This window comes from Drosophila navojoa, chromosome 3, assembly GCF_054131105.1.
Source record: "Drosophila navojoa isolate 15081-1374.11 chromosome 3, UAZ_NAV_1.0, whole genome shotgun sequence".
In the NCBI taxonomy this organism is placed as follows: domain Eukaryota; kingdom Metazoa; phylum Arthropoda; class Insecta; order Diptera; family Drosophilidae; genus Drosophila; species Drosophila navojoa.
Genome location: NC_142891.1, coordinates 14,697,076 through 14,721,620, shown reverse-complemented (window position 1 = coordinate 14,721,620; position 24,545 = coordinate 14,697,076). Strand labels below are relative to the sequence as shown.

At 40.4% G+C, this 24,545-nt stretch overlaps 3 protein-coding genes across 9 annotated transcripts in view; 1 reads left to right on the top strand and 2 right to left on the bottom strand.

Annotated features, from left to right (window-relative positions):
• The first annotated feature begins 2,349 nt into the window (after positions 1 to 2,349).
• Ugt36A1 (UDP-glycosyltransferase family 36 member A1) lies at positions 2,350 to 4,358 on the top strand. The gene is made up of 3 exons (XM_030386926.2): positions 2,350 to 3,679; positions 3,741 to 3,957; positions 4,015 to 4,358. Exons 1-3 carry the CDS (start codon positions 2,575 to 2,577, stop codon positions 4,298 to 4,300), a joined length of 1,608 nt encoding a protein of 535 aa, XP_030242786.1. The 5' UTR covers positions 2,350 to 2,574; the 3' UTR covers positions 4,301 to 4,358.
• LOC115563628 (kappaPI-actitoxin-Ael3a) lies at positions 4,297 to 5,217 on the bottom strand. Its single transcript, XM_030386927.2, has 2 exons — positions 4,612 to 5,217; positions 4,297 to 4,548 (listed from the first exon to the last, which is right to left on the bottom strand). The coding sequence occupies exons 1-2, from the start codon at positions 4,721 to 4,723 to the stop codon at positions 4,373 to 4,375; spliced, it is 288 nt and encodes a 95-aa protein (XP_030242787.1). The 5' UTR covers positions 4,724 to 5,217; the 3' UTR covers positions 4,297 to 4,372.
• Positions 5,218 to 5,777: 560 nt separating this feature from the next.
• The window catches only part of for (cGMP-dependent protein kinase for), a 46,076-nt gene continuing 27,308 nt past the window's right edge, over positions 5,778 to 24,545 (bottom strand). For 2 of the 7 annotated variants that reach the window (XM_089258333.1, XM_089258335.1), the window contains 7 exons: positions 22,600 to 22,766; positions 9,547 to 9,766; positions 8,025 to 8,261; positions 7,817 to 7,966; positions 7,130 to 7,749; positions 6,877 to 7,066; positions 5,778 to 6,802 (listed from right to left, as the gene is read on the bottom strand). In XM_089258333.1, coding sequence (XP_089114459.1) covers positions 6,637 to 6,802; positions 6,877 to 7,066; positions 7,130 to 7,749; positions 7,817 to 7,966; positions 8,025 to 8,261; positions 9,547 to 9,766; positions 22,600 to 22,766 — 1,750 coding nt within the window. In that variant the 3' untranslated portion in view covers positions 5,778 to 6,636. Of the gene's footprint in view, positions 6,803 to 6,876; positions 7,067 to 7,129; positions 7,750 to 7,816; positions 7,967 to 8,024; positions 8,262 to 9,546; positions 9,767 to 10,565; positions 11,850 to 18,676; positions 19,525 to 21,883; positions 22,215 to 22,599; positions 22,767 to 24,545 lie in introns of those variants that run through there. The other 5 variants (XM_089258336.1, XM_030386924.2, XM_089258337.1 and 2 more) reach the window with 5 other exon arrangements.

Genomic DNA, 24,545 nt, shown 5'->3' with positions numbered 1-24,545 from the left:
AATATGAGCAGAAAGACTAAGGCTTCCTAAAGTAAAATATATAAATAAATATATTACACTTAATATACTTTTCACATAAGACTCAACCAATTAGAAATAAAGACATATCAAGAATACCCTTTATAAGCACATATAAAACTAAGAATCTGCAGAATAGCAAAATATCAACAAGATGAAGCACAAAGCAAGGCGAACTTTAAATTTTAATCATATTTAAAATACATATTCTTTTCTAGAAGAGAAATATTTTTATGCAAAGTTCAAGCCAAGTTCCGTTCAATATTCTCATATATAGGGCAAACTGTTTTTTTTTTTCGGTGTTCGATACATGCACATATGGTAAGTGTGGTTTGTATATTTTTTGTAGATGATATCGGGGCCAATCTGTAAGTGTGTTTATTGGGGGCGTCGTTGAAACTACCGCGCGCTAGCTGGCAGGCAGTATAATGCTTCCCATGGGCATCCACTTATCGCCTCGGGGTACTCTGGCGCTGAGCTCACTTTTAATTGCACTGTTTGTTCAAATACACTTTTGCTGTACTCCTTGCGTCTTCTGCTTAATATTTTTTATCGTTAAAAAACACTTACGAGCATTGTTAACTTTTGGCTGTTTTCTCTCTCTCTCTCTCTATTTTGTTGTTTTTGGACTCTTATCGTCTAATGTGGCCCAATCGGCGCACTTGTTGTGTTGCCCTGGGAAGTGGGTCGTTGACAACGCCCACAATCACAATCACAATCACAACACTCTCACACACACACACACACAGACGTAATAGTAGCCACCCTTTACACATTTGCAGGCGCCTAAAGAGCTGTCGCTCCATGTCCATGTCTCGAGGCAGCCAAATGGATTTCCCTCTGCCTGCGCACTTGCTCCAACAGTTCCTAATCTTGTGGCCAGCCCTGTTCTCCCATCTCCCTCCTGGTGCGCTGCACTTCTCGCAGCTGCTGCAGCTGCAGCTGCCAGTCGAATTGCATTTTGTCTGCCAATTACAATTATTAACATCGCCTCTTCGTCGCATCGCTTGCGGTTTCAATTAACGCTTCCTACTGTCCATTATCTATTGTTTTCGGGGCCTTTTCCAATTCAATTGTGCATCGAATATCTCAAGGCTTTGCCAGCGTTAAGTGCTCGACAATAATTTGAGAGGCCAATTACTGAAATGAAATTGAATCGAACTTATGAATGATTCGAATGGGAATTGATATAATTTGATTCAGATTCGATTTAACATCGAGCAATGTATGTAACTGACAGAAGGAGGCGTGGCAGACCCCACAAAGTCTTTGTCATTGATGTGCCTTGCATCGAGTCTTATAGCATTCAGCTTTTGTCATGCATCTGCCCTAACTCCAATTTCAAGTTTTATTTTTCTCACATTCGCTAGAAGAGTTGGCCCACAATTTCAGAGGCATTCATGGGGCAATGGTTTTTTACTGAACAAGCATGTTATGATCAATATTTCCAGGAGTTTTACTAATGCACCTTCCATCGAGTCTTGTATCAAGCAGCCTTTGTCATGCAGCTATTAAATCTTCGAGTATTGTTTTTTTAACATTCACTAGAAGATTTTCGCAGTTTCAAAATCATTGATAAGGCTATGCCTTTTATTTAGCGAGCAAATTCTAATCAATTCTTCCACAAATTTCATAGATGTACCATCTATCGAGTGACATATCATTCAGCTTCTGTCAGTCTCAGAGCGTTTCGTCTGCCATAAATTCGCTAGAAGATCTAAACTACGAGCATAAATATAAACATTTATATACATACAGCATATATATTTCTGTGACTCATGAAGAGTTTGCCCACAATTTCAGAGGCATTCATGGGTCTATGCTTTTTCTTAACAAGCAAGCTAGGCTATTTATTATATTTCCACAGATTTTATTGATGCACCTTCCATCGACTTTTGTAGCATCCAGCTTTTGTCATGCAGTTGCATTAACTACATTTTGGTCATTATTGCAACTCTACACGTTTTACGAAGTTAGTCCATCAACAAAAAAGTTAGTAACGTATTAACTTCCCGTACTAAAGACTCACTGCAGCCCATAATTATTATAAATTCTACTATCAAACATCCAGTTTGTAAGACAGTTAAATATATTTGTACGTTCGTTTTGAAACCCCTATCCGTTTTGCTAGCGCCATCTACAGTTCGAGTCCAAAAAATGACCGCCATGCAACGTTTTTATGAATGCGCACAAAAGCATGCTACATAAAAATTTCCATTCTCTGCTGTGTGCAAACTTTTAAATACAGCTAGGGCTACAATAAATACAAAAACAGCTCTCAAAAGAATGAAATTATTTTCCAATATGCAATCGATAATAGCTTGACCAGTGCTGGCATACGTCACAAACATACAATTGCCGACAAGTGCAAGTGCAGCAGTTTAATCAAGCAATCAGCCACAAAGTGACAAACAAACACTTATTAATAAACCACAGCAACAATAGTAATAGCCGCAGACGCGTCCCCCAACCGCAGTCGAGAGCGTTATCAAGCGATGCGTTACGTAATCATGGAACATACGAACAAAGCCCCATTCGTTCGACCGCCACGCAGCAATGAAGACGGCAATGGGATGTGCGATGTTAATTGGATTTTGTGTGGCGCTGATTCTAAGTGGGGCAAGTGCGGGCAATGTGCTCGCCATATTCCCGCACTTTGGCTACAGCCACTTTAAGGTGGCGCTACCCATTCTCAGCGAGCTGTCGCAGCGGGGTCACCGGCTGACGGTCATTTCGTACGTGCGACATCCCCAGGCGGCGCAGCTGCCCAATTACGAGCAGCTGCTGATCTCCGATGCAAATGAGGATCAGTCGAATACCACAATCAACGTGGTGCCGCTGTCGGAGCACACGCCCACACGCTCGCTGTGGGTGCTGCTGAATGAGTACTACGAGCTCTACACCAACGGGCAGATCTCCTGTGAGCGCCTCTTCCAGAGTGGCCATGTTGAGACTATCTTGGAGCGCCATAAGCAGCAGCCGTACGATCTGCTGCTCACGGAGTACTTCAGCACGGACTGCCAGCTGGCCGTTGCGCAGCTGCTGAAGCTGCCCATCATTGGGATTAGCACGTGTGCGCTGATGCCCTACTACTACGACCGCATCGATCTGCCCGACACGCCGTCCTATGTCCAGTCCGAGTTCGTCGGCTTCCCCCGACCTCTGCAGTGGCGCGATCGCCTGCTGAACTTCGCCCAGGCCAAGCTGCTGAAGCTCATCTACAGGCTGCACACGAATCGGGCGGACAATGCGCTGATCAAGCGCCATCTCGACATCGATGTGGATGTGGATGCTGTGGCTCGTGCCCAGACGGCATTCGTCCTGGGCAACCAGCACTACTCGCACATGGGCAGTCGCCCGCGCACCCAGCAGTTCCTGGAGGTGGGCGGCGTGCACATCACGAGCAAGGACGAGCAGCAGCTGAGCCCGCGCATTGTTCAGTTCCTGGAGCAGTCCGAGCAGGGCGTCATCTTCATCAGCTGGGGCTCCATGGTGCGCGCCTCCAGCATCGATGCCGACAAACTGGACGCGATTATCAAGGTGCTGCTGCAGCAGCCCCTAAACGTGATCTGGAAATGGGAATCCTTGGAGTTGCCCAAGCCCCAACTGGATGCCAGCAAGTTTCTATTCGTGAAATGGGCGCCGCAGCTGGCGCTGCTCTGTAAGTCGAATCGCCCTGGCAGTCTTTCGTGAATCAAAGCTAACTTCCACATTGCTCCTAGGCCAGCCGAAGGTGCGTCTGTTCTGGGCACACGCCGGTCTGCTGGGACTCACCGAGGCGCTGCACTGCGGCAAGCCGCTGCTCATGACGCCCATCTATGGCGATCAGTTTCTGAATGCTTATGCGGCCCAGGATCGCGGCATCGGCCTCAAATTGGACTACCAGGACATCAATGTGGAAATGCTGCAGGAGTCGCTGCATGAGCTAAGCAAGCCCAGGTGGGTAACCTAAAGACCTATTCATGACTTCTCTAACTAATCCTTAATACCCTGCAGCTACGCCTCACGTGCCATGCAGCTGGCGCAGATCTTCAATCAGCGCGAGCGCACGCCGCTCGAGACGGCCATTTGGAGCGTGGAGCACGTGATGCAGCATGGCATGTTTGCCGTCGAGCTGCTGCAGTCGCCGGGCATCGAGCTCAACTGGTTCATTTACCACTCACTGGACAGTTTGGCTGTCATCTTGGTCGCGCTGCTGCTGCTCATCGTCAGCTGGCGTGGCCTGACGCAAGAGCAGACGCCGCGAAAGCCGCGCAAGTCCAAGAAGGCGAAAAAGTCTTAGTTCTCATGGAATGCTAATAGATATTTTTGTTGTCAATAAAAACAAATATAATAAATAACTTAGATCTACTCTCTAGTAGCGTCCGCGCTGCATGCAGTCGCGTCTGCACTCCTCGTAGGTCAGGAAATTGTTCTCGGTGGAGGCGCAGCCCGTGTAGTAGAAGCTCTCGCAGTTGGCCGTCTCCTTGTTGTAGGCGTAGCGCAATTGCCGGCCACGGCACAGACCCGGCGCCTTCGGCTGTTTGCAAGCTAGAAACGGGAATCTCAACAGCATTAGCCCGATTCTTCAGTTCCGACTCGGATATAACTCACCGATCTGCTGCTTGACATGCTCGCGCGTCTGATTCTCCAGGTGCAGGCTGAGGATAACGGTTATGTGCAGCAGCAGCAGGAACAGCAGCATGCTCCAGCTTATCATTATCATTCTGGAACTTCTTTACGATCTTTGGACCATTAAATATATATTTCTTACACAATTACGGACCAGCTAAAATCACCTCCAACTACTTATTTCTATTATTAATTTTTTTTTTAGTTTTTATTTAAATTTTTGTTGTTTAACTGTGTTTTTGGGTTTAGACTGTTCCGTTTGTCTAGAACCGTACGAATCGAACTACCTCCACAGAATGTTCTCCGTACAGAGCTCGAGCTCAGACTTATTTTTCTCAGCTTTCTCTGCTTTTGAATTTTTCCTAAAGTCTCGTTGCGCACGTAGCCGAGTTTCTGCTTTGAATTCTATTTTGGCTTTTTGCTTTTCGCTTCAATTTGATGTTTTTTTGTTTCTTTCGTATGCACTAGAATTGCATTCGATTCTCATTGAGTCAAAACGTGAGTTTTCGGCCAGTTTCCTAAACATCTCGAGTGCTCAAATCCAGGAAGCAAGAGAGGCTTCCGTAAGCTGTACGAAGCACTACATATACTAATGGCGAATCGAGTGAGTGTAAATGAGAATGACAAGCAGAGGTATCAAAAACTAAATACCCTTGTAGACATTAGACTTTCTTTTTTAAATGACTCTAGTATAGAAGGGCTGATATGGGTATACCTAGAACATGGCAAATCGAACGTATACAAAATTTTGTCAAACTATTCGATTTGACATTTTGATAAATTATCGGAGCTTAGTTTTTAACTGACAGTTAAGTTCGTATCTCCCTGCTAGGGGTAAACCTGGTTAAATCTTCAAGAATGATATGATAGCTTGCTAAGAAACAAATAGTAAAGACTCGAGAAGATATGTCATACATCTCAAATAAATAGTTCTTATAATTAATAATCAAAGAATGCTTATAAATATATCCCTATCTAAAACATGCATAAACTGTTTCTTTTATCAAAGGAAAACTTTAAAACTATCTGGCATAGTTCAATTACATCCCCTAAATATAGTAGAATGTTTGATTGAAAACATTCAAAAATTTGAACTTTATCCCTTTTTCAGCAATACCCATTTTCCAAAAGATTCAACCATGAACATTCTATTTTACATATTTATATAGATATCATTGATTATAAAAAAATGACAAAGTCTTAAATGATTAAAGAATTATTAGCGTATAGATCAACAATTGCTTAGAAATAGTAAAATGATAGATAGATAATTAGACAAGTGGGGGAAAGAGTTACATGTTATGGGCATGAAAGTCTTGATCATATAATTGCATAAGAATCAGCTTACAGACTATAAGGCAATCCGATTTGTATGTGTGTGTGTGTGTGTGTGTGGTGTGTGTGTTTGCACTTGGTACATTTAACAATTATTTTGTTGATCATAATTTGTTTATAGATAAAAGGTAAAGGGTAAAACAATTTACACAATGCACTTGGCTGAAATGGAGCAATGCCAGGACACAGGAACCTACTTACAATTTCTATCGATATCCAATGAACTAGAAGACATAGATTTCTCAATCTTTACATAATAATAGTTTATAAACTCGTTAATAAATTCATAGTGTTGCACAATGTTATCATGATAATCAGATCTCTGAGACAATGAGCTGCATGCTTAAGCTGCTTGTGGATGGGTGTGTGTGTGCAGATGTTTATCCGTTTCTTTTTCTTCTTTTTTTTTTTTGCGATTACGATATATGGTTACGACGATTAGTAGTATGAGGACCCTAGGCGTTGCGACTGCTACTTGGGGGATCAGCTTTCATTATTGTGGAAGGCTGATCCTGACTATTGCTTTGGCACACAAATGGCGCACTAGTTAAGATCCAACCGATCGCTTATCAATAACCCTCTCTCTCCAGTGGCAGCAGCTGCGCGACATCGTTCGCTAGAGAGCAGCGTCAAAAAAAATGTAAAAAAAAAACATTCCGTACGTTTTCTACACTAGAAATCCTTGTCCCAGCCACTAACATCATCTGGTGGCGGTCCCTCCGGATCGGGTGGATAGTCATCGAAGTTGGCTGTGTCCACAACGCTCTTCACGCTGGGCTTTATTGGTGGCTCCAGAGAGCGATTCTGCAGGCCCCACCAATAGAAGCCATCGAACCATCTAAATAAGAAATGCATTTAATAATAATTACAGATTTAGCTAATATTTCCCCCGAGGGGGGCGGCTCCACTCACTTGTGTTTCTGTATTTCGCTAATGCCGCCGCGTTGATAGCCCAAACGCTCGGCGGGATTATCGCGACACAGTTTCTTGATCAGATTGCTGGCGTTGCGTGTGATATTGCGCGGAAATTCGATGGCATCGATGCCCTTAAGTATAATGTTGTATGTGCGCATGGGATCCGAGCCCGTAAACGGTGGAGTTCCTGTAAAAGGCGAAGAGTGAGTAAAGAGCTTGAGAGCCATCAGAATTGGCAGTCGCTACTCACCCGTGAGCAGCTCAAACATGAGCACGCCAAGCGACCAGTAATCGGCGCTTATGTCATGGCCTCGATTCAGTATCACCTCGGGCGCCACATATTCGGGCGTGCCACAGAAAGTCCAGGTTTTGCGGCCCGTCTGCAGCTTCTTGGCAAAGCCAAAGTCCACCAGCTTCACGTATCCCTTCTCATCCAGCAGCAGGTTCTCCGGCTTCAGATCCCTGTAGATAATGTTGCGCGAGTGCAGATAGTCGAATGCCTCAACCACGCAAGCCGTATAGAATCTAGTGGTGGCATCATCGAAGTTGCCCTTATCACGCAATATCGTCCAGAGCTCGCCGCCCAGACAGCTCTCCATCAGCATGTACAGATACTTCTTGTCCTTGAAGGTCTTGAACAGCTTCACAATGAACTGGCAGTTGGCCTCGCCCATTATTTCCTTCTCGGACATGATGTGCTGCTGCTGACGCGTCTCCACAATCTGCGACTTCTTCATCTGCTTGAGGGCAAACGAACGCGAGTTGTCGCCATTCACTTGCACCAGCTCCACGCGCCCGAAGCCTCCCACACCCAGTGTGGCGATCACACGCAGATCTGTCAGATTAATGTCGCGGAACTCCTCATTGATCCTAGTGGAGTTCAAGCAGAGATAAGTGAAACGATCAAGATATATCAAGGCTCAGTGTCCAGACTTACTTTCTGCGTTCCATGGCACCCTCATCGTCATAACGATGCTTGATCTCGTCCAGGCTCGATATTAGCTGATTGAATGTCTCGCGATCAATGACCAAACAGCTGACACCCTCGGGCGACTCACAAATGATGTTGGCTGTGCGCAGATCATCTCTATAGAAAGAGAACCCTAGTCAGTTAGAAGCTAACGCCAATCGATGGCTCTACCTACCCCTGCAGCGCCTTCTCGCCAAAGAAGTCACCTTTGCCCAGCATGCGGATGAATTTCTCCTCCTGGGTATCCTGCTGCTTGATTGTCACACGCACCTTGCCCTTCGAGATGATGAAGAAGGTGTCGCCGCGAGCGCCCTGGCGCACAATATAATCACCCCGCTGGTAGTGCGTCTCCTCAAGCACATCGGAGATTTTGATCAGTGTATCTTCGGCCAAGTCCTTGAAAATGGGCACACTAAAGGACGAATTGAAGATGAATTTGCATTAAAATTGTATCTAATTAAAAACAAATAGGTAAAAGAAAAGAAAAACAACTTATTGATTTGAACGAAGGCTAAAGGGAAAAGGTGGAGAATATTCTCAAGTAGGCAAAGGCTAAAAACATTTTCAAACAATTCTGTCACCTTTTCCAGTTCAACTAGATTATAAGGAACTAGCGAGGGTAGATGATATTTGCCTAAAGCAAATATTATAAATATTTTATGAAGGATTCATATCTTAAGGAAATTCAATAGACAAAAGGTAAATAAATCCTAAATAAAAACCCTTTTGATTTGTCTTTTAAAGTAAGCCTCGCAAGCAACAGCTCTTCATCTATCATGAATCTTATTATTCCTCTATCATTGCCCTAGTCATAATTGGCTTTTATTTACCCACTCCCGCCCAGTCCAAAACACCTGCTGCCAAACTGCTAAATTGTGACTTTCGTAACGTTACTCGTCGGCTTAATCTACATCGGCTTAACTACAGCCGTCCCCTTAACTGCTGCACTTTCATTTTCATGTGGTGTAATGCATTTTATTTTATTTTTGCGCAATTTCATGCTTGAAATGTCGAAGGGGCGAAACTCTTTGAGCGCTAATCATATTATAAAGGTGCCACGAGCGCGGTAGGGGCGACAGCTCTGGCCATCAAAGGTGTTTGAAGGCGCCTGGCCTACCCTCAATGCGGCCAATTAAATGCGATTAATTTGTTGGTCACTCACGGCGCCAGCTTCGTGGCCTTAAACTGGTTGCCAACTTGTGCATCTGTGCTGGAGAGAAAAGAAAACATTTCGATGCGTTCGTTAACCGAACGATCGAAGTCTTCGGTCTGCCGGTCCATGTGTCTGTCTGTCGGTCCGTCGCGTCGTCTTTTCATTTTGAGCCATTGCACGTCATTGTAATAGACGTATATGAGACGCCCATGACCATGACGACGACATCAAAGTCGTCTGATGCTGTTTGCCCATTTGACGAAGAGAAAGTTGCACAAAAAAAAAATAACCAAACACGAACCACTAAAAAAATCCTTAAGCCAAGCGTTTTATATATATTACTTTTTTCTTTTTTTGTAATGGCCAGAAATATGTGTAGAAAGAAGAAACTACAACAACAACTTGGCGGAATTGATATAATTAAGTGCAAATGCACATTAATTGCATTTCTGCAACGAGTTGAGCAATTTGTTATTCGGCTCGAGGAAATAATGAAAGCTAAAACCTTATCTCGATGTCCAGTCCACTATTCCAGTCTACATACCTCTTGAGGAAATCCGTGTATTCCGCCTGCCGAATGAGGCCCGTTCGCATCATGATCGTCTGGAAGCATTGACGCTCGATCGCCCACAGATTGCATTCGGTGATCGCTGTGATTGTCGCCGTCCTCTGGCAGTTGTACAAAATGGCCAATTCGCCCAGCACCTTGGCGCCGGAGAGCGTCGACAGGTACTTGCCCTCGCGTGACACCTCCACGCGTCCATCTGAAACGAGCAGAGCGTTCGATTGATTAAACAAGAGTCGTAATGGCAGAGATCTCGCCAGGCGTAAACAAAGTATGGGAAAGCAGAGCGCCAAGTGTGGAAGCAAACAAATGTCTTAGTCATCGAAATTAAAGGCACAGCTCGATGCTTTCCTTCAATAACTCTCAATTAGGCTTCGTGCTACTCTTTGAACTCAAGAAGAACCCAATGAGCGAGCGACAGCAGCTTTATGAACTCCACAGAAATTATTGGTAGTCTTGAGCTTTGCTCTTTTAATTAAGGGCTTTCAAACTTAATTTATTCAGAATATAGCTTTTTTATATTTTCGCTTTAAGCTAGAGATGAATAGAGTTAAAAGTAGAGAAATCTCACTAGGGAAAATTGTATAAAAAAATCAATTTTGATTTTATCTAAGATTTGAATTGTTTGGTTCCCCCTATGGAATCTTCATATATATATAACAATAATACTATATATGTATGTTACTATATTAGAGTACAACGAACAACGTATCACAGCTGAGTTCAATATAGTATTTAGATTTCAGTTACCCCAACATATCTCTAGACCGAAAACTTATCTCAAATAGTTATTCCAATCTTTGATACTGATTCAAATAACCCGCTGGATTAGTTCGAACCTGAACCTTAAATCATTGTAGATGCTTTCGACACATATCTTAACTCTCTCTCTCCAAACTCAATAACCCAAATAAATCAACCGATTTATCGTTTCATCAATTCTCTCATATCTCTCATCTTATCGCATCCTTTTAACCTCTTCTAAGCGACCTCCTTACCACTGGTTACATCCTCGTCCTGCGCTTTGCCCGACTGCTCCTTGAGATTCCCGGTGCGACGGCGTCGCGCGTATGTGTGCACGGGCACAATGAGGCGTGGTCGCGGTATGCAGAAGCCCTCGCCGTTGAGATCCTTTGCGCTGCCATTGCTGCTGGACCCAGGCGAGATGTGACGCGACGTCTGTCTCTCGGGCTGCCTGCTCACAACTGGCTCTGCAGCAGCCGGCACTGGCAGCTGCTCCTCTAGCTGCAGGCCTTGCAGCGCCTGCTCCAGGCTGTGCCGTCTGATGTCTGGCGTTTCTGCGGCACGCGCTGTAGTCCGGCAGAAGGAGGCGGAGTGGTTGGGCATGCGGATGGTGGCATAGCGCTGCACGCTCGTCTGTGATCTGCTGAGCGGCTTGAAGGCGCGCGCTGCTTTGCTGCCGGCTGTGGGCGGAGGTGGCGGCGGCTCTGTGGGTGGCTGGAGCAGGCGCAACGGCTGCTGGCAGATGACACGCTCCGCTGGCCGATCCTCGGCAGCGGAGGAGAATGTGGAGTAGGCGGAGGAGCTGTTGCTGCTGTTGTGTTGGGCGGGTTTCGATTTGGGCGCACGCAGTGTCACATAACTGGGCGGCGGATGCTGCAGCATCGTCTGACTGCGACGCAGCGAGGGCGGCTTCACGGACAGCTGCTGCCGTGGGCGTGGCAGGCGCTGGCGTTCCGTTGGATCAACTACATAGTGATTAACGTTGGCGGCGCTTGGCGTTGGAGCATTGTCAGTTTTTGGTTTCTCTCTCAATTGCTGCTCCTCCGCCTCCGTTTCCTCCTCAGCCACCCAGCCATTGTCCAGCTGCTGCTGCTGGTGATGCTGCAGCGCCGACGGCCTGTAGCCATTCAGCTCCTTGATGGCACTCACAATGCGCTTGTCCTGCGCCTGCTGCTCCAGCCGCCTAATGTTCTCCAGCGTCATTTGATACTTGCTCAGAGCCGAGATGCCATCGAGCAGGAAACTGCTCGAGCCGGCATTGCTCGGCTGTCGGCTGAGTGTGGGCTGCGTCGTTTGCGCGCGATGGTGCTGATGATGCGCCTGCAGCCAGTTGGCCTCATACAGGGCGCTCATGGCGCTGTCGTTGTCCAGCGAGAGGCTCGCATCGACAGCTTTGCCCGGATAATGTTTGATTTTCATGTTGTTTGAGCAATTTTCTTGTTTTTCCTTGCAGCTTTTTATTATTTTTATTTTTATTACTTTTGTCAGCTATGGCTTTTAGCTGGCCCGGAGATTTCACTGGCCTGTCGATGACGCTGCTGACGATTTTGACGTGATTTGTTTTGTTAGTTAAAAGACACGACTTGGCTTTGTTTTCGTTGTTGTTGTTGCTGTTGCTGTTGCTTGTTGTTGCTTGTTGTCTTTTGCATAACCAAGCCATGAAATTCGCGCTTGGAATTTTGACGAGTCAGTGGACGGTAAAAGAAAAACAACAACTGGGGACAGACGCCAAATTGTATTTAGTTTTCTATTATTAATATTACCAAAGCGATTTCTTGCACATGTTGTTAAACTTTCCAAGCTTGCCTCACGTACATATTAAACACAAAAGCTATACGGCGAAAATGCCCCCCGAGCTATGGACGAACTACGAAAATCAAATCCCATAGTCAAAAAACAAATCCAAACCCAACAGTTGTGCCAATATTTGCAGATCTCACTGTTTGCCTTTTGTCTCTGTGTGTATTCAAATGTGGCATGTGTGTGTGCCACACACAAGTCTATAAAGTTAATAACAATTTGACTCAAGTGTTAATTATTTTGTTGCAATTTGAATAAGCGTGTGAATGAATGAGTCGAGACTTTGCCACTTTACAGAGAGTGCGCGCAGCTAATGCATTGGGAATTGCCCCCAAAACGTGAACGCAAATAAAATGATGATGAATGAATACACATATAAATAGCTCCATGGGCAGGGCATACAAAAAATTTATATATACACAAGACAAGGCTGGCGATAGGTAAACAACGCAAAGTTAAGCTCAGGTGTTCCAGTTAATTATGTGGCTGACCGAACTAAGCGGAAAAATGGATCGTGAGTCATCGGCGTACATGAAATATAAATAAGTTCGATCTGTAAATGTATTCGCATAATTAACCTACAAACCGCATTCAAGGAAAATTTATCAATGATGACGATAATGATGATGATCAGCGTGTATAACTAAATGATCTTCAATACATGAAGTAACCTGAGCGATTAAAGCAAAAAAACAAATCTTTGCACGTCAGCTCATGTGTGCGCCCTAAGCAAATGGACGATCGTTAAGCTGATCTTGATTGTTGTTTACAAGAAAAAGAAATGATAGTAGGAAAGAGATTCGAACACTTAAGTGATTAGCTGAAGTTGTAAACAGACTAAATAAAGAGATTGAAGTGATTAGCTTCACAGAAGTTGTTGACATTTCAACTTATGGCTCACTTATCACCTGCGTCATATGATCAGCAAATATTTGACTTTGGTGAAAACAAAACAAAACCAAGATATTTTACAGATCTAAACGTGCATATATAACGCTGTTTAATAGCACGATCACAATCACAATAAATTTATTCACAAACAATAAATGATCAGATCACGTATACTTAATGTTCAAATGAGCGTGAAAACTGAAAACTGAAAACAAAAGCTGTGAAGGAATCAATTTTTACAGCACAATAAATAACTTCAGGTATAATTAAAATACAAAGCTAAACAGCTTTTTCGAGAACTGGAACGTAACGCAATGGCATGCAGGTATTCTGTGCTCCCAAAAACACACACAAGACTAAAGCAACTGAATAGCTTCAATTGTTTTTAGAACAGAAACCCAAGTAAACTAGGGAATCAATTAGCACTTAACTTTAAGTTCTATAACATGCTAGTATAATGCAAAATAGATAGTAGTCATGCATCATGGAAGACTTTGATTAATGATTCAACTGTGACTAATTAGAATAAATACTAAAGAAAGATGTTGAGAGATTAGGTTTAGAAACTCCCATTATTTGAGAGCTAAAATTTGTATTCATCTATGAGAAAGTTCATATTGAGAGTCATTTAAACCGTTTATACTCCAACGATTATTTACAATTTAAATTAGATACACTTTTTTGATATTATAACTTGAAAACGATCGCTGATCAGATAGAATTTAATTAAAATTTCAATACAAAAATCTATCGATTTATAATCAATCATCTGACTAGCAAATATATGTATAAGAGTATAAAGAAAGAAATTCAGGTTAGAAAACCCCGCATAATCAATATTGAGGAAATCCCATTTATAGTTCACTCTAATGATCATCTGTAAGAAGTATACGAGCTCATTATAGAATCTGCTACTGGAATTCCCCCGAATTTACTTGGAAAAAACGTACAGGCAACACGAACTTAGGTAATGAAAATATAATAAAATCTGATAAGCTTTGCTGACCTAACCAAAAGTCAATCAAAAGGATATTAAATAGGTAATAACAAAAGAAATCGAATTCCTATAAAGCTTCATTAAAAACAAATAAAATATGTTAAATGAAAAATAAATAAATTTCAATTATCTATTATTAACAGCTGATCGACTGAGCTCATGAACCAAGTCCACTAAAACACACTCAAGATCATTAATGCAGCAAAGCTTAAAGAGCTCTTGAAAACTCTTTAAACTGAATTCCAGCAACATAACAAAAACTCTATTTATATATATATATATCGAGTGTTTGGCTAACTGATCAAACTTTTTGCAATTTGTACACAATATAAAGTGAACTTCATGCGTTTTATAAATTAACGTTCAAGGTGCTCCAGAAATGTCACATTACCATTTAAGCCAAAAAAGCGAAACGTTGACGGCTGGGAGTAACCCAGGCAATTACGTGATTGCTTTCAGTCATGCCCAAAAAAAAGGAAAATAAGTGAAAAAGAAGTAAAATTATGACTAAAAGATAGCCAGCTGACGAACATTGTTCGCCTTCAATGCATAGGCATCATCAATCGGTAAACAAAACAACAAATGTAGTTTTGTACTCTCTATGAACGGACAGCAAGCCAAACGAGTATATTGGCTTTTAAGCAAGATGCCGAACGTTATAAATGATCACAATACAATTTAAATTTGTACTTGGTTATGCTATGTTGATCAAGCCCTTTAGGGGATAATCTTATATTATGTACTCTAGACATTCTCTACAGATAGAGACAATTGGCATATCGGAAAAGAAATAATTATATGTATTTTCCACACTCTTAAGCTGACCTCCTCTACTCGTACACCCATTAATTATTGGCTCCATCTATTGAAGCGGAAAACGTTTCGATTTTGTCATACGTTTCGCCGTGAACGAGTATTATGCAGTCAGTTGCGCCGACTTCAATTATTTGACTTGTCTTTCAGTTTGTTTGCTTGTCGAGGTACGAGTATTTGCGTAACATGACCAAAAATAAATGTCTCGAATGAATGGAAATGGAAATAACTAACTATATGGCTTATCAGGACGTGTCAGAGAGACAACCTCGTGCCGCAGCTCTCGAGCTGATAAGGCAGCAGCAGGCATCGATAATGGACACTGGAAGGCAGCGATGGAATGAAATTGAAATTGAAATTGTAATTGGAAACGGAATGGAAAATGTGCGCTATGTACAAGTTGGTAAATTGAAAGGCGCCGTCAAGAGAGGCCACAGTTCAAAGAGCTTGTTAGTGTCTCTCTGTCTCCTTCTCTCTATCTATTCGTCTCTTTCTCAATGCGGAAATCCGTCACGCAGTGTTGAACAACTCGAAAACAAAAAGAAACAGCGAAAAGCACAGAGCGTATGCAGCTGGCCAAAAAGATTTTGCAATGGCTTTAATGAAACTGCTGTGCAAGGTCAACAACAAGTTGGCTAAGCCAGCCAGCCTGTCTTTCTCTCTCTGTCTGTCGCTCTGCTATATCTGTTTCTATCTCACATTGTTCGCTGATTTGAATACAATCGCAAGAATTTACACAAGCCCGTTTCAAGTTTTAGCGGCTTAACATTTGGCTTTTGGCTGCGGCTATTTATAAACGTAACGGTCGCTTCTGAGCCAGCGCCCAGACCAGCCTCAATTAAACTGAAGTTAGTCACAGAGGCAGTTGCTTAATGATTATGTGCCAAGGGCAAAAGCTACATCATTTCATGTTCACTTGATTTCTTCGCTTTGCCTGACTCTACGGCAATTACATGCAATACCATATAAAAAATACAAAAAATACTCAACAAAAAAAACTATAAACAACCTTTTTATTATATTTGCTTTCCCGCTTCCGAGCCCTGGCATCAACTACATTAAAAATTCCACTGCCTTAGTCACCTTTTCTTCAGCCTGACCGCATTTTATCAGCTTCTCTGCTTTGGCTTGCAAATTATTGTAATAAATATTTATAGCTTCTTTTGTCTGCCTAGGCCAATAAAGAAAGTAGAAACTGATTGACATTTTCAGGTAGCGCCGATGTGTGTCTGAGATCGTCTTAAAGATCTTGTTGGTTTATTATATATACATACATAGGTATATCCATATCCATATATATATTTGCGCATATTAGATTGTAGTCAAACCAGATACATTCATTGTGAGCTCATTAGCAACAATACTTGTATTTATTTATTTTATTCTATTTCTTCTTTTTTTGGCGCATTTAACAATGAATAGAATTAAGCTGGAACTGGTATTTGGTTGCTCAAAATATTGTATTTGTCCAGATACAATAAAAGTCTTATGCGATCTGATATAATTTTAAGCATTTCTTTCGAGCAATGACCATTATATAAGCAGTTTATGAACATTAAAAAGATTTATTCGATTTTTATGCGAAATTCAACTATAAACGAATCGGTAGCTACATTTTAATCATCTTTATAACGTATATGTACTTTCGATGTATTATAAATTGATGTTAATTGTTTAAATATATTGTTAATAAAATATCACTTGAACGATCATTCTATTTATTAGTAAGAGTTGAAGCTCAATTAAAAATTCCTCCATGTCTGTGCAATCGCTCAAGCCATTTCTTGCTGAATATTAATTGATATACCCTATATCTATGTATGTCATGAAATATTTTTATACATATATGTATATTACCCTTTTACAAACATTTCAAAATTCTGATTAATGACATCGAAGTGTTTTAACCCAATGACTGTATTTAAAATATCCAAACCTGATCCGGTAGAGCAACAATAATGCATATACCATATTTACACTCGGATACCTGATATGAGCCGATAAATGTTAACAGCAATATTTCGATCGAGAAATTGTAAGCACTTCGAATTCGAGAAATTGGAATGCTTGGCAATTTAATGCCTTGAGAAAAGTAGCATTGAAACAGCTAAGGAAATTCTTTAGGTATTACTGATCGAAGTGCAATTAAGGCACTCCAAATGAAGAACTGAGCCAGCTTAATATGATTTGTATTACACGAAAACTGTGAACAATTCATATCAACAAGTTCTTCAAATTCGTAAAATTCTGAACTGATCATTAAAATCACAAAAAAATTTCCATTGATAAGATTACTTTTTACAGCCTGAAAGGTATTTAATTTATGAGCAGAATATGCTTGAAACAGCGGATTGTCTTTGATCATATCTGATCATAACTGAATGATATATATTATGTATGATCATATTTTCATTTTAACTTAGCCCCAAGCCAAATTGCTGCTCATTTTCACATTATGCGCTCATTTTCCCATTGTTGCGATCATCATCTAATCGTAGTAGCATCTAGCTTGAGGCACGATCGCAAGTTACTCAATCATTCGACAGAAAAGCGCTGCCTCTGTGCCTGCGAGCAGCTGGAAAAGTGAGAGTTTCCCCTTGGCCATCTGGCGGATCTGATTAATGAACGCAAGTCCCCGCCAGGCCAGCTAAACGATCGCTTGGGACAAACTGAGTCGCCGACTTCTGAAGAAGTCAAATGGGTTACAAAGCAGAGTCCGAACGTAACAAAACGCGCGACATTAACACACTTTTGTCGTTTTGTGACTCTTTGTTTTTCATCGTCTGTCTTTTAAATACCCTATATTTTGAAAGAGCATTATGATTTTATCAAATCTATCACTATCATATCAAAAATTGAGCTAAAATCTGTTGAAGAGGATTGAGATTTGATGTTTTGGAAATAAATACTTTTACTTATATTGTCGTATATTTTATCGATATATATCGATATTATTATACACTTTGAAGGACCTACTTTGTCATACATGTACAAGAAAATACTACTTATTTTGTTCCTTATCTATTATTGACATGATTCAAGAACGATCTAATGAAATTTCAATGTTTCTGATTTGATAAGACTAATTTTCTACCCTATATGTAGCATAAATAATAATTTCTTAGATTTCCAATAATATATTTTTCATAAAACACTTCAGCTAGTCAAATCTACCTTAGACATTCAAGAGAGTATTTAATTTTTGTCACACCTGAGGTTTAATTTATTATTTCTTTTACTTTTTTGCCGTCTTGGCTTGGGTTGGGTTTCTTTGATTGTCTTTGGCTTTCGCACGATTTCTAATTTAATGTTGGCTTAAATCTTTACTTTTTAGTTATTTCTTTTGCTTGTGATGCCACATGAAATGCTGCCCACGTCTTCCGCATTTCTCTGCAGGTATAAAGTGTTGCAAAATCTGAGTTTCTTAATGCTTCACATTCTTGCACGACTCAACTGATGTATCAGACCCTGAGTGAATACATTATCTGGGCAACTATATCAATTTAATTGCTTGTCAGCGTCAAGTTACGGTTCTTTTGCCATTTGCCATTTACCATTATTTGACTTAGCTTGGAGCTTGGATCTTTACTTTTTATATACAAAAGGTTTTTTTTTTTTTTGTTATTCTGTCTACAATTTTTCGGACCAATGACCGACAAAATACAAATCCGCCAAATGTGAGGGGCCAAGCAACATGAAACAAATAGCAACAACAACACAAACAACAATAGCAGCAACAACTGTGAAAAACCACAAAAACCGGAATTCTTCAAGTGATCTTTTCGTTCAATCGACACAAAACTGTATATGTATGTATGTGTAAAAGAGCAAATGTACTGTAACTTCAGTTCCCCCTTGCTCTACCACTCAGTCCGTTATAGGTCTCTCCCTCTCTTACTGTTTTACAGATCTGCGTACCTTGGCACGCCCACGGACTGCAACAAACAGGAGTCGATTTTTTTTTTTTTTTTTTTGTTTAATACACTTTCACTTTTTGTTTTTATTTTTCTTGCTTGGTTTTTTTTTTCTCTTCTTGTTGCTTTTCAAGAATTCTCCAAGCCAACAGCAATTCGTAGAAACCGCATTGCTTGTCGCTTGCCTTTTCTACATAATTTCTGGTTTATAGCCGGGTTTCGATCTTTTTGGTTTTGTAAACAACACAGGGGAAATAAAATTGGTTCATTCGCTTGGCGTTTCGTGTTGGTTTTGCTGTGGACTTATAGAATGGGCCGCAAGGAACAATGAACCACAGACAAAACAATAGATAATGTTTATATGTTTATGTAATTGCCTTGTTGAAAATAGCGCAAAAAAAAACTTTAAATAAAACGTCTTTAAAGGCTGTGTAATTGTTGGAATGCGGCTATTATGTCTACAAATACATACACACACTTTAGTGCGTGAGTGTGTGTGTGAATGCTTGAGTATTAATATTATTTCTTCTACTTTTCATGCTCCTCTTTAAAGTGGGCTGCGTTGTTGTAATATTCCACGCGCGACGAAGCGTGCATACAATATGCAAAAACAAAACACAAGAGTTGCAGCCGAACGACACGAATCACGCTGCACGCACGAGCACGCGAACGAAACACGAGTTTCTGTGTGTGTGTGTGTTTTTTCTACAATATTATTTTTGCAGGCCGAGCGCGCATGCGCCTCGCACGTTCACTTGCTCCGCTGGCTGCTGAACGAATGATTCCCGCTGTGAGTCGCACAGCCAGCGAATGACAGACAGTGAGAGATAGAGAGAGAGAGAGCGAGCGCAAGCATGAGATTGAGCGTGAATTGTTTGGGGGATGGCCAGAGAGATCAGCACCAGCTGAGCAACAACAGTGTCTGCGCGGGTGAGAGAGAGATGCTGTGCAAAAACATGTGTGAGAGTGAATAAGCGCACACACATACACACAGTCACACATGTGTGCATATGCAGGTAAAACGTAAACGAAAACAAGTGCGTCGATAGACAAGGTCGACTCGCTAAACAGCTACACTTAACTGATACGCTTCTTGTACTCACTGATAGCTCGTAGCTCAACAAATGATATGAGTTATTCAATTAATTATGCCTATACTCAAGTGAATAAGTGTGTATATGAGTATTTTAATTAATAAAGAGATTTGTTATGAACAATATATATATTTTATATATGTATATATTTGTTTTCAATTTTAAATACTTGTATAAAGTGATAGTGGATTCCAATATACAATATGTATACAAAGACTTTTCTTAAAGAGGTGAAACTATATAATATATTCATATATAATATATTGTAAGCATTACATTTCATAAAATAATAGATATATAACAAATCGAGTTTCTACGTGTTGATTGCTATTGACAGTTATTTCTTTCTTTTGTATAGATTATATATTATATATTATATTACCAAATCAATTGCTACTACTGTATGTCAGACACATGAAAAGCTTTTAATCAGCTGCTATTTATGCCTCTAAATGAATTCGTTATCTATTTGTTGAATGTACGTAAATGTACTCGCCTTATCGCTGTATTATAAACCCAAGTGCCATATCTCTGAATACTCAAGTATCACTATGCTTCATTCATGCAATTGGCAGCGTATACATGTTGCTCACTCAGCCGAAACACTCACGATATTTGCACATCTGCAGTTCAGAGAGTATCGATCATGCTCTTGCGCTGCCTCTCTCTCTCTCTCACACACACACACTCTCTTTGTTGCTTGCAGCAGCAACAGCTGCCATGACATCTGTTGTATGTATTATTTTTTTTTTTTGGCTCCCGAGTTGTTGCAGCCGGCTTTCAAGTGCGGAGGTTGCACAGATTAAGGAAGCAACTGTCGACGCTGTTGCATGATCATCAGCAACAGCATCATTATGAATCATCATTTGGTTTCAGTTTTTATGAGGAAGCACAATGTTAACTTTCTTCTTCTTGATTTTGGCACTCGGTCTGCGACTTTTTAATTTATACATAATGCAATTAGCTTTGTTGCTGCCGCAATTAAATGCGAAAAAAAAGTGCTTGAATTAATTCGACTACTAAATTAACACGAATAGCAAACAACCGCAGCCAATCCTAAACTCGAATCTAAATAAATTCAAGCATTGGCGTGCAAATATTTAAAACAACAATTAGAAATAAGCACACCCAAAAAAACAGAAACGAAATTGAACTAACAAATCCGAGAAACAAAACTTTTAGATACCCTGTAGTTACATAGGTATTCTGTAGATGAAAAAAACTAGATTTTTTGAAGAGATTCGTATAAATCACTTTGAGTATTATAAGGGAAAACTTAAGGACAATAAATAATTAAAAGTATATATAAGTATATAAGCATATCAAATATGGATTATCGTGTTTGTTGAAATATACATTTTAGTCAACACAAATATATAAATATATTATTATTTATCTGATACTTATATGTATCTACATGTTTGATTTTTAATAATATTTTATGTAACTACCAAATCATAGGAATTACTTTAAAAAAATCATTTTTTTTTTAAACTTTGCCTCTCATTGAAATGTTCTGAAACTCTATCCCATCCACATTTGACATTCGCACAGGGTATACGAAAAATTGAAAGGAAAACTCTGAAAACTAAATTTAGGAGCTGCTGCCAGATCGCTGACATTTCGCTGCCAGCCCCAGCCAAGCCAAGCTTGTGAACTTCTCGACACGCTCTGTGCTCTGTGCTGAATGCTGTGTGGGTGTGTGCACTGCAAGGCATGCGCATTTCTGGGAGGGCACTGGAGCCAGCTGCGCGTGCGCTGCCAAAGTAGGCGCTACTTATCTGCCACAACGAGTGGCACGATCGGCAGACGGAGCAGGCGTGGGCGTCTAGAGCAGACAGCCCAATGCCAAGTGAGGAGCCGAAGTGGCAGCAGGCCATACAAAAGTAAATACTGCAGTTGCAATTAATATACATTGAATATTTTCTATTGCATACTTATGGGCGGCACTGTAAAGTGAGCCCATTTCAATGCAGTTCAAGCTTTGCATACTTCAAAGTGTCAGCTACGTTAGTTAATTTATATTTAAATTATATGAATATTTAATAATCATTTTGACATACCCATTTGGAAGATAGCTGGCAGCTGTCTCAGAAATATTAAGAGTAGATAACAGTGTCTATGAAATTGTTCCTTTAGAGATTTCACAATTTTGCACAACACTAAAAACATTGCGAATAAATTTTACACGGCTTTCAGCGAAATGTTTGCAACTTAGCGAATTTGTTTTGAAAATTTGTAAAAACGTTGTCTTTTTCTTTGTATTATTTCATTTTGACTGTTGGGTGTGTACTGTGGTATTTATCAAATCAATTAAAATCGATTTGAGAAAATTATAAAACTGTATTAGCTGTAGAACTTTCTGAACACAATGTATTTTGTGTATATTGAAACATTTTCTAAAATGATATAAAAATTTCTAATATTTGACAGAAATGGCTAATCAACATCACTCATAAGAAAGTAACAGTTGCAAAAGTTGAAAAGCTCTAGGCATTAAACTTCAACTTGAATGGATTCATTTTCTTCTATGAAAAAGACCATTTGCTTAAGATCTGACATCCTTAATGTATCAATAGCACAAGCAATCTATCATTGCAGTTGTCTTATCCTAATCAAAGAAATCGATTTCAACATTCAAATTCAGCTATATATATATTATTAAAAACCTTTTCCCTTTATTACTTTGTCCTTCCAAGCTCTATCAGTTTCAGTTTTTGTCCACTCATGGTATGTAATTGTTATTAATAATAAATAAAAAAAGTATACATTGTCTCACCTTCCATAACATAGACAATGCTGCCGACATCTCCCTCCTTGATGATTAGATTCTTGGCTGGATATTTGACCGGATACATGCAGTCGACTATTTCGCGTATTTGGGCCAAGTCCAAGTTTTTCATGAAGTCGTTATCCAAAATGGCCGCTTTGATAAGTTCACGGGAGCTGTCAATAGATATCAAATAGATATGGATAAATGTTAGGCCATAAATTAGTTACGCTTGAGGTAAGTACGAATATGGTAGCCCAACTGTCAAATGGTTACGTCCCAAAAATGATCAGTTGTGGTCTTAACAACTATTCTGCACACTTGCCGCTGACAAAGTCAAAAGGCCAATTAATTTCGCGACTGACACATATAAATCGTTTTTTATCTGCTTCGCCACTTTGGCTTACATCGAATGCAACAAGTTGTACGCAAAAAAAAATAAATAAAAATAACAAATATATTTTATAAAATTGCAACAAATTTGAAAAATGCAAGAGAGGTAGGCGTAGATGATTGCAGGGAAGGGGAAAAGATGGGGGAGAGGCTATGCCATGTGCCAAGTGCCATGTGCTGCCTGTAAATGTCAAATGACTTTATCTGTCAGCACAATTGACAACCAACCAGGCAGCCAGACAGCCAGACAGCCAGAGAGCCGGACAGTCAGGCTTAATCGACTTGGGCCGATTAATTAAAGCCAAGTCTTGAAATCGGGCGTAACACACTTGTCGTCGTTGGTCATCCAATTTGTAAACTCTGGCAACGCTGCGCATGTGCGTAGACATAAAAAAAATTAGCCATAGCCAGCCACGATAGTGGATGATGAGTTAGACAGCAGCACAGCCACAGAGCCAGCCATCCAGCCAGGTCGACAACGGACAACAAGCTGTGCCGCCTGTTTGGCCGGTAATCACATAGTTTTGGCACAAACACACACACACACACACACACACACACACGCCAAACAACACTTACAATTAAAATATAAAAATTTAATAAACATACAGGCTACTCGTTACCAGCGATAGTTGCGCACCTAACGACGCAGGTTAGAGTCCACAATAATACACTACTCGAAATAGCCGACTATGTTTGATATATATACAACTTTCCATTCCATTAATGTATTTTATTATAACTGTTAGTTAAACTTCCCAGGTTTTGATCTATACGATCTCCACTTTAATACATTTTCACTAATAAAATAATAAATCAAAATCTTGTTAAGCTGACTTTTTATGGGCCCAGAGAATGGTACTCTTCTGCATGGAAAGTTAAATTAGATGGTTATTTTAAGGATTTTAACTGGAGTCAAAGTACTTTTACATTAAAAACAAGTTCTAAAGTCCTTCAAAAAGCTGCCTCATATTTCATATATAAACTTTATAGAACACACTCAAGCTTTTCGAACAGTGTAATCATCGTAGATGGCTGTAAGATTTAGCTGTTGCCACAGTCTTCGTTGCCTAGGAAGCGACCAATTTATTTTGGCAACCTGCAAGCGCCGTCTTTTATTACATTTTTTACGAAAGAAAAATGCGTATTAGATTTCCACTAGCCGACCGAAAGTATATTGTGGGTAATCGAAACAAGTTCGACGCCAAGAGTTCGATGTGGTGCGTGGCTGTGGCAGCAACACCCGCGGCGCTATTCCGACGCCACAAGACGCCTTTAAATACTCTAACATCAAGGTGTTTCAAAGTTTATTAACTATTGTAGCAATAGGAAAGAATTGTTGAAAATTCGACAAGTTTTTTTAAGCATTAAGTTTGAAAACTAGAAGTAATGTAATATAAGTTATGTTATAAATAATACCAGGCATAAAAGATATTAATTAATTATGTATCCCTGTATTGCATAGAAATTTAAGAATGATTTTACTTGGGCAGTCTGCGTAATATAGAAAAACTTCAAGCTTTTCTTTCAAAATGAAATGCTTGCTTTTAAAACTATTAAAG

What these genes read in the sequence shown, in the direction of transcription:
- Ugt36A1 (XM_030386926.2), top strand. Translation starts at nt 2,575, where the DNA reads ATGAAGACGGCAATGGGATGTGCGATGTTAATTGGATTTTGTGTGGCG. An exon ending in GCCGCAGCTGGCGCTGCTCT is followed by an intron (nt 3,680 to 3,740) that starts GTAAGTCGAATC and finishes CATTGCTCCTAG; the next exon opens with GCCAGCCGAAGGTGCGTCTG. An exon ending in CATGAGCTAAGCAAGCCCAG is followed by an intron (nt 3,958 to 4,014) that starts GTGGGTAACCTA and finishes AATACCCTGCAG; the next exon opens with CTACGCCTCACGTGCCATGC.
- LOC115563628 (XM_030386927.2), bottom strand. Translation starts at nt 4,723, where the DNA reads ATGATAATGATAAGCTGGAGCATGCTGCTGTTCCTGCTGCTGCTGCAC. An exon ending in GCATGTCAAGCAGCAGATCG is followed by an intron (nt 4,549 to 4,611) that starts GTGAGTTATATC and finishes TCCCGTTTCTAG; the next exon opens with CTTGCAAACAGCCGAAGGCG.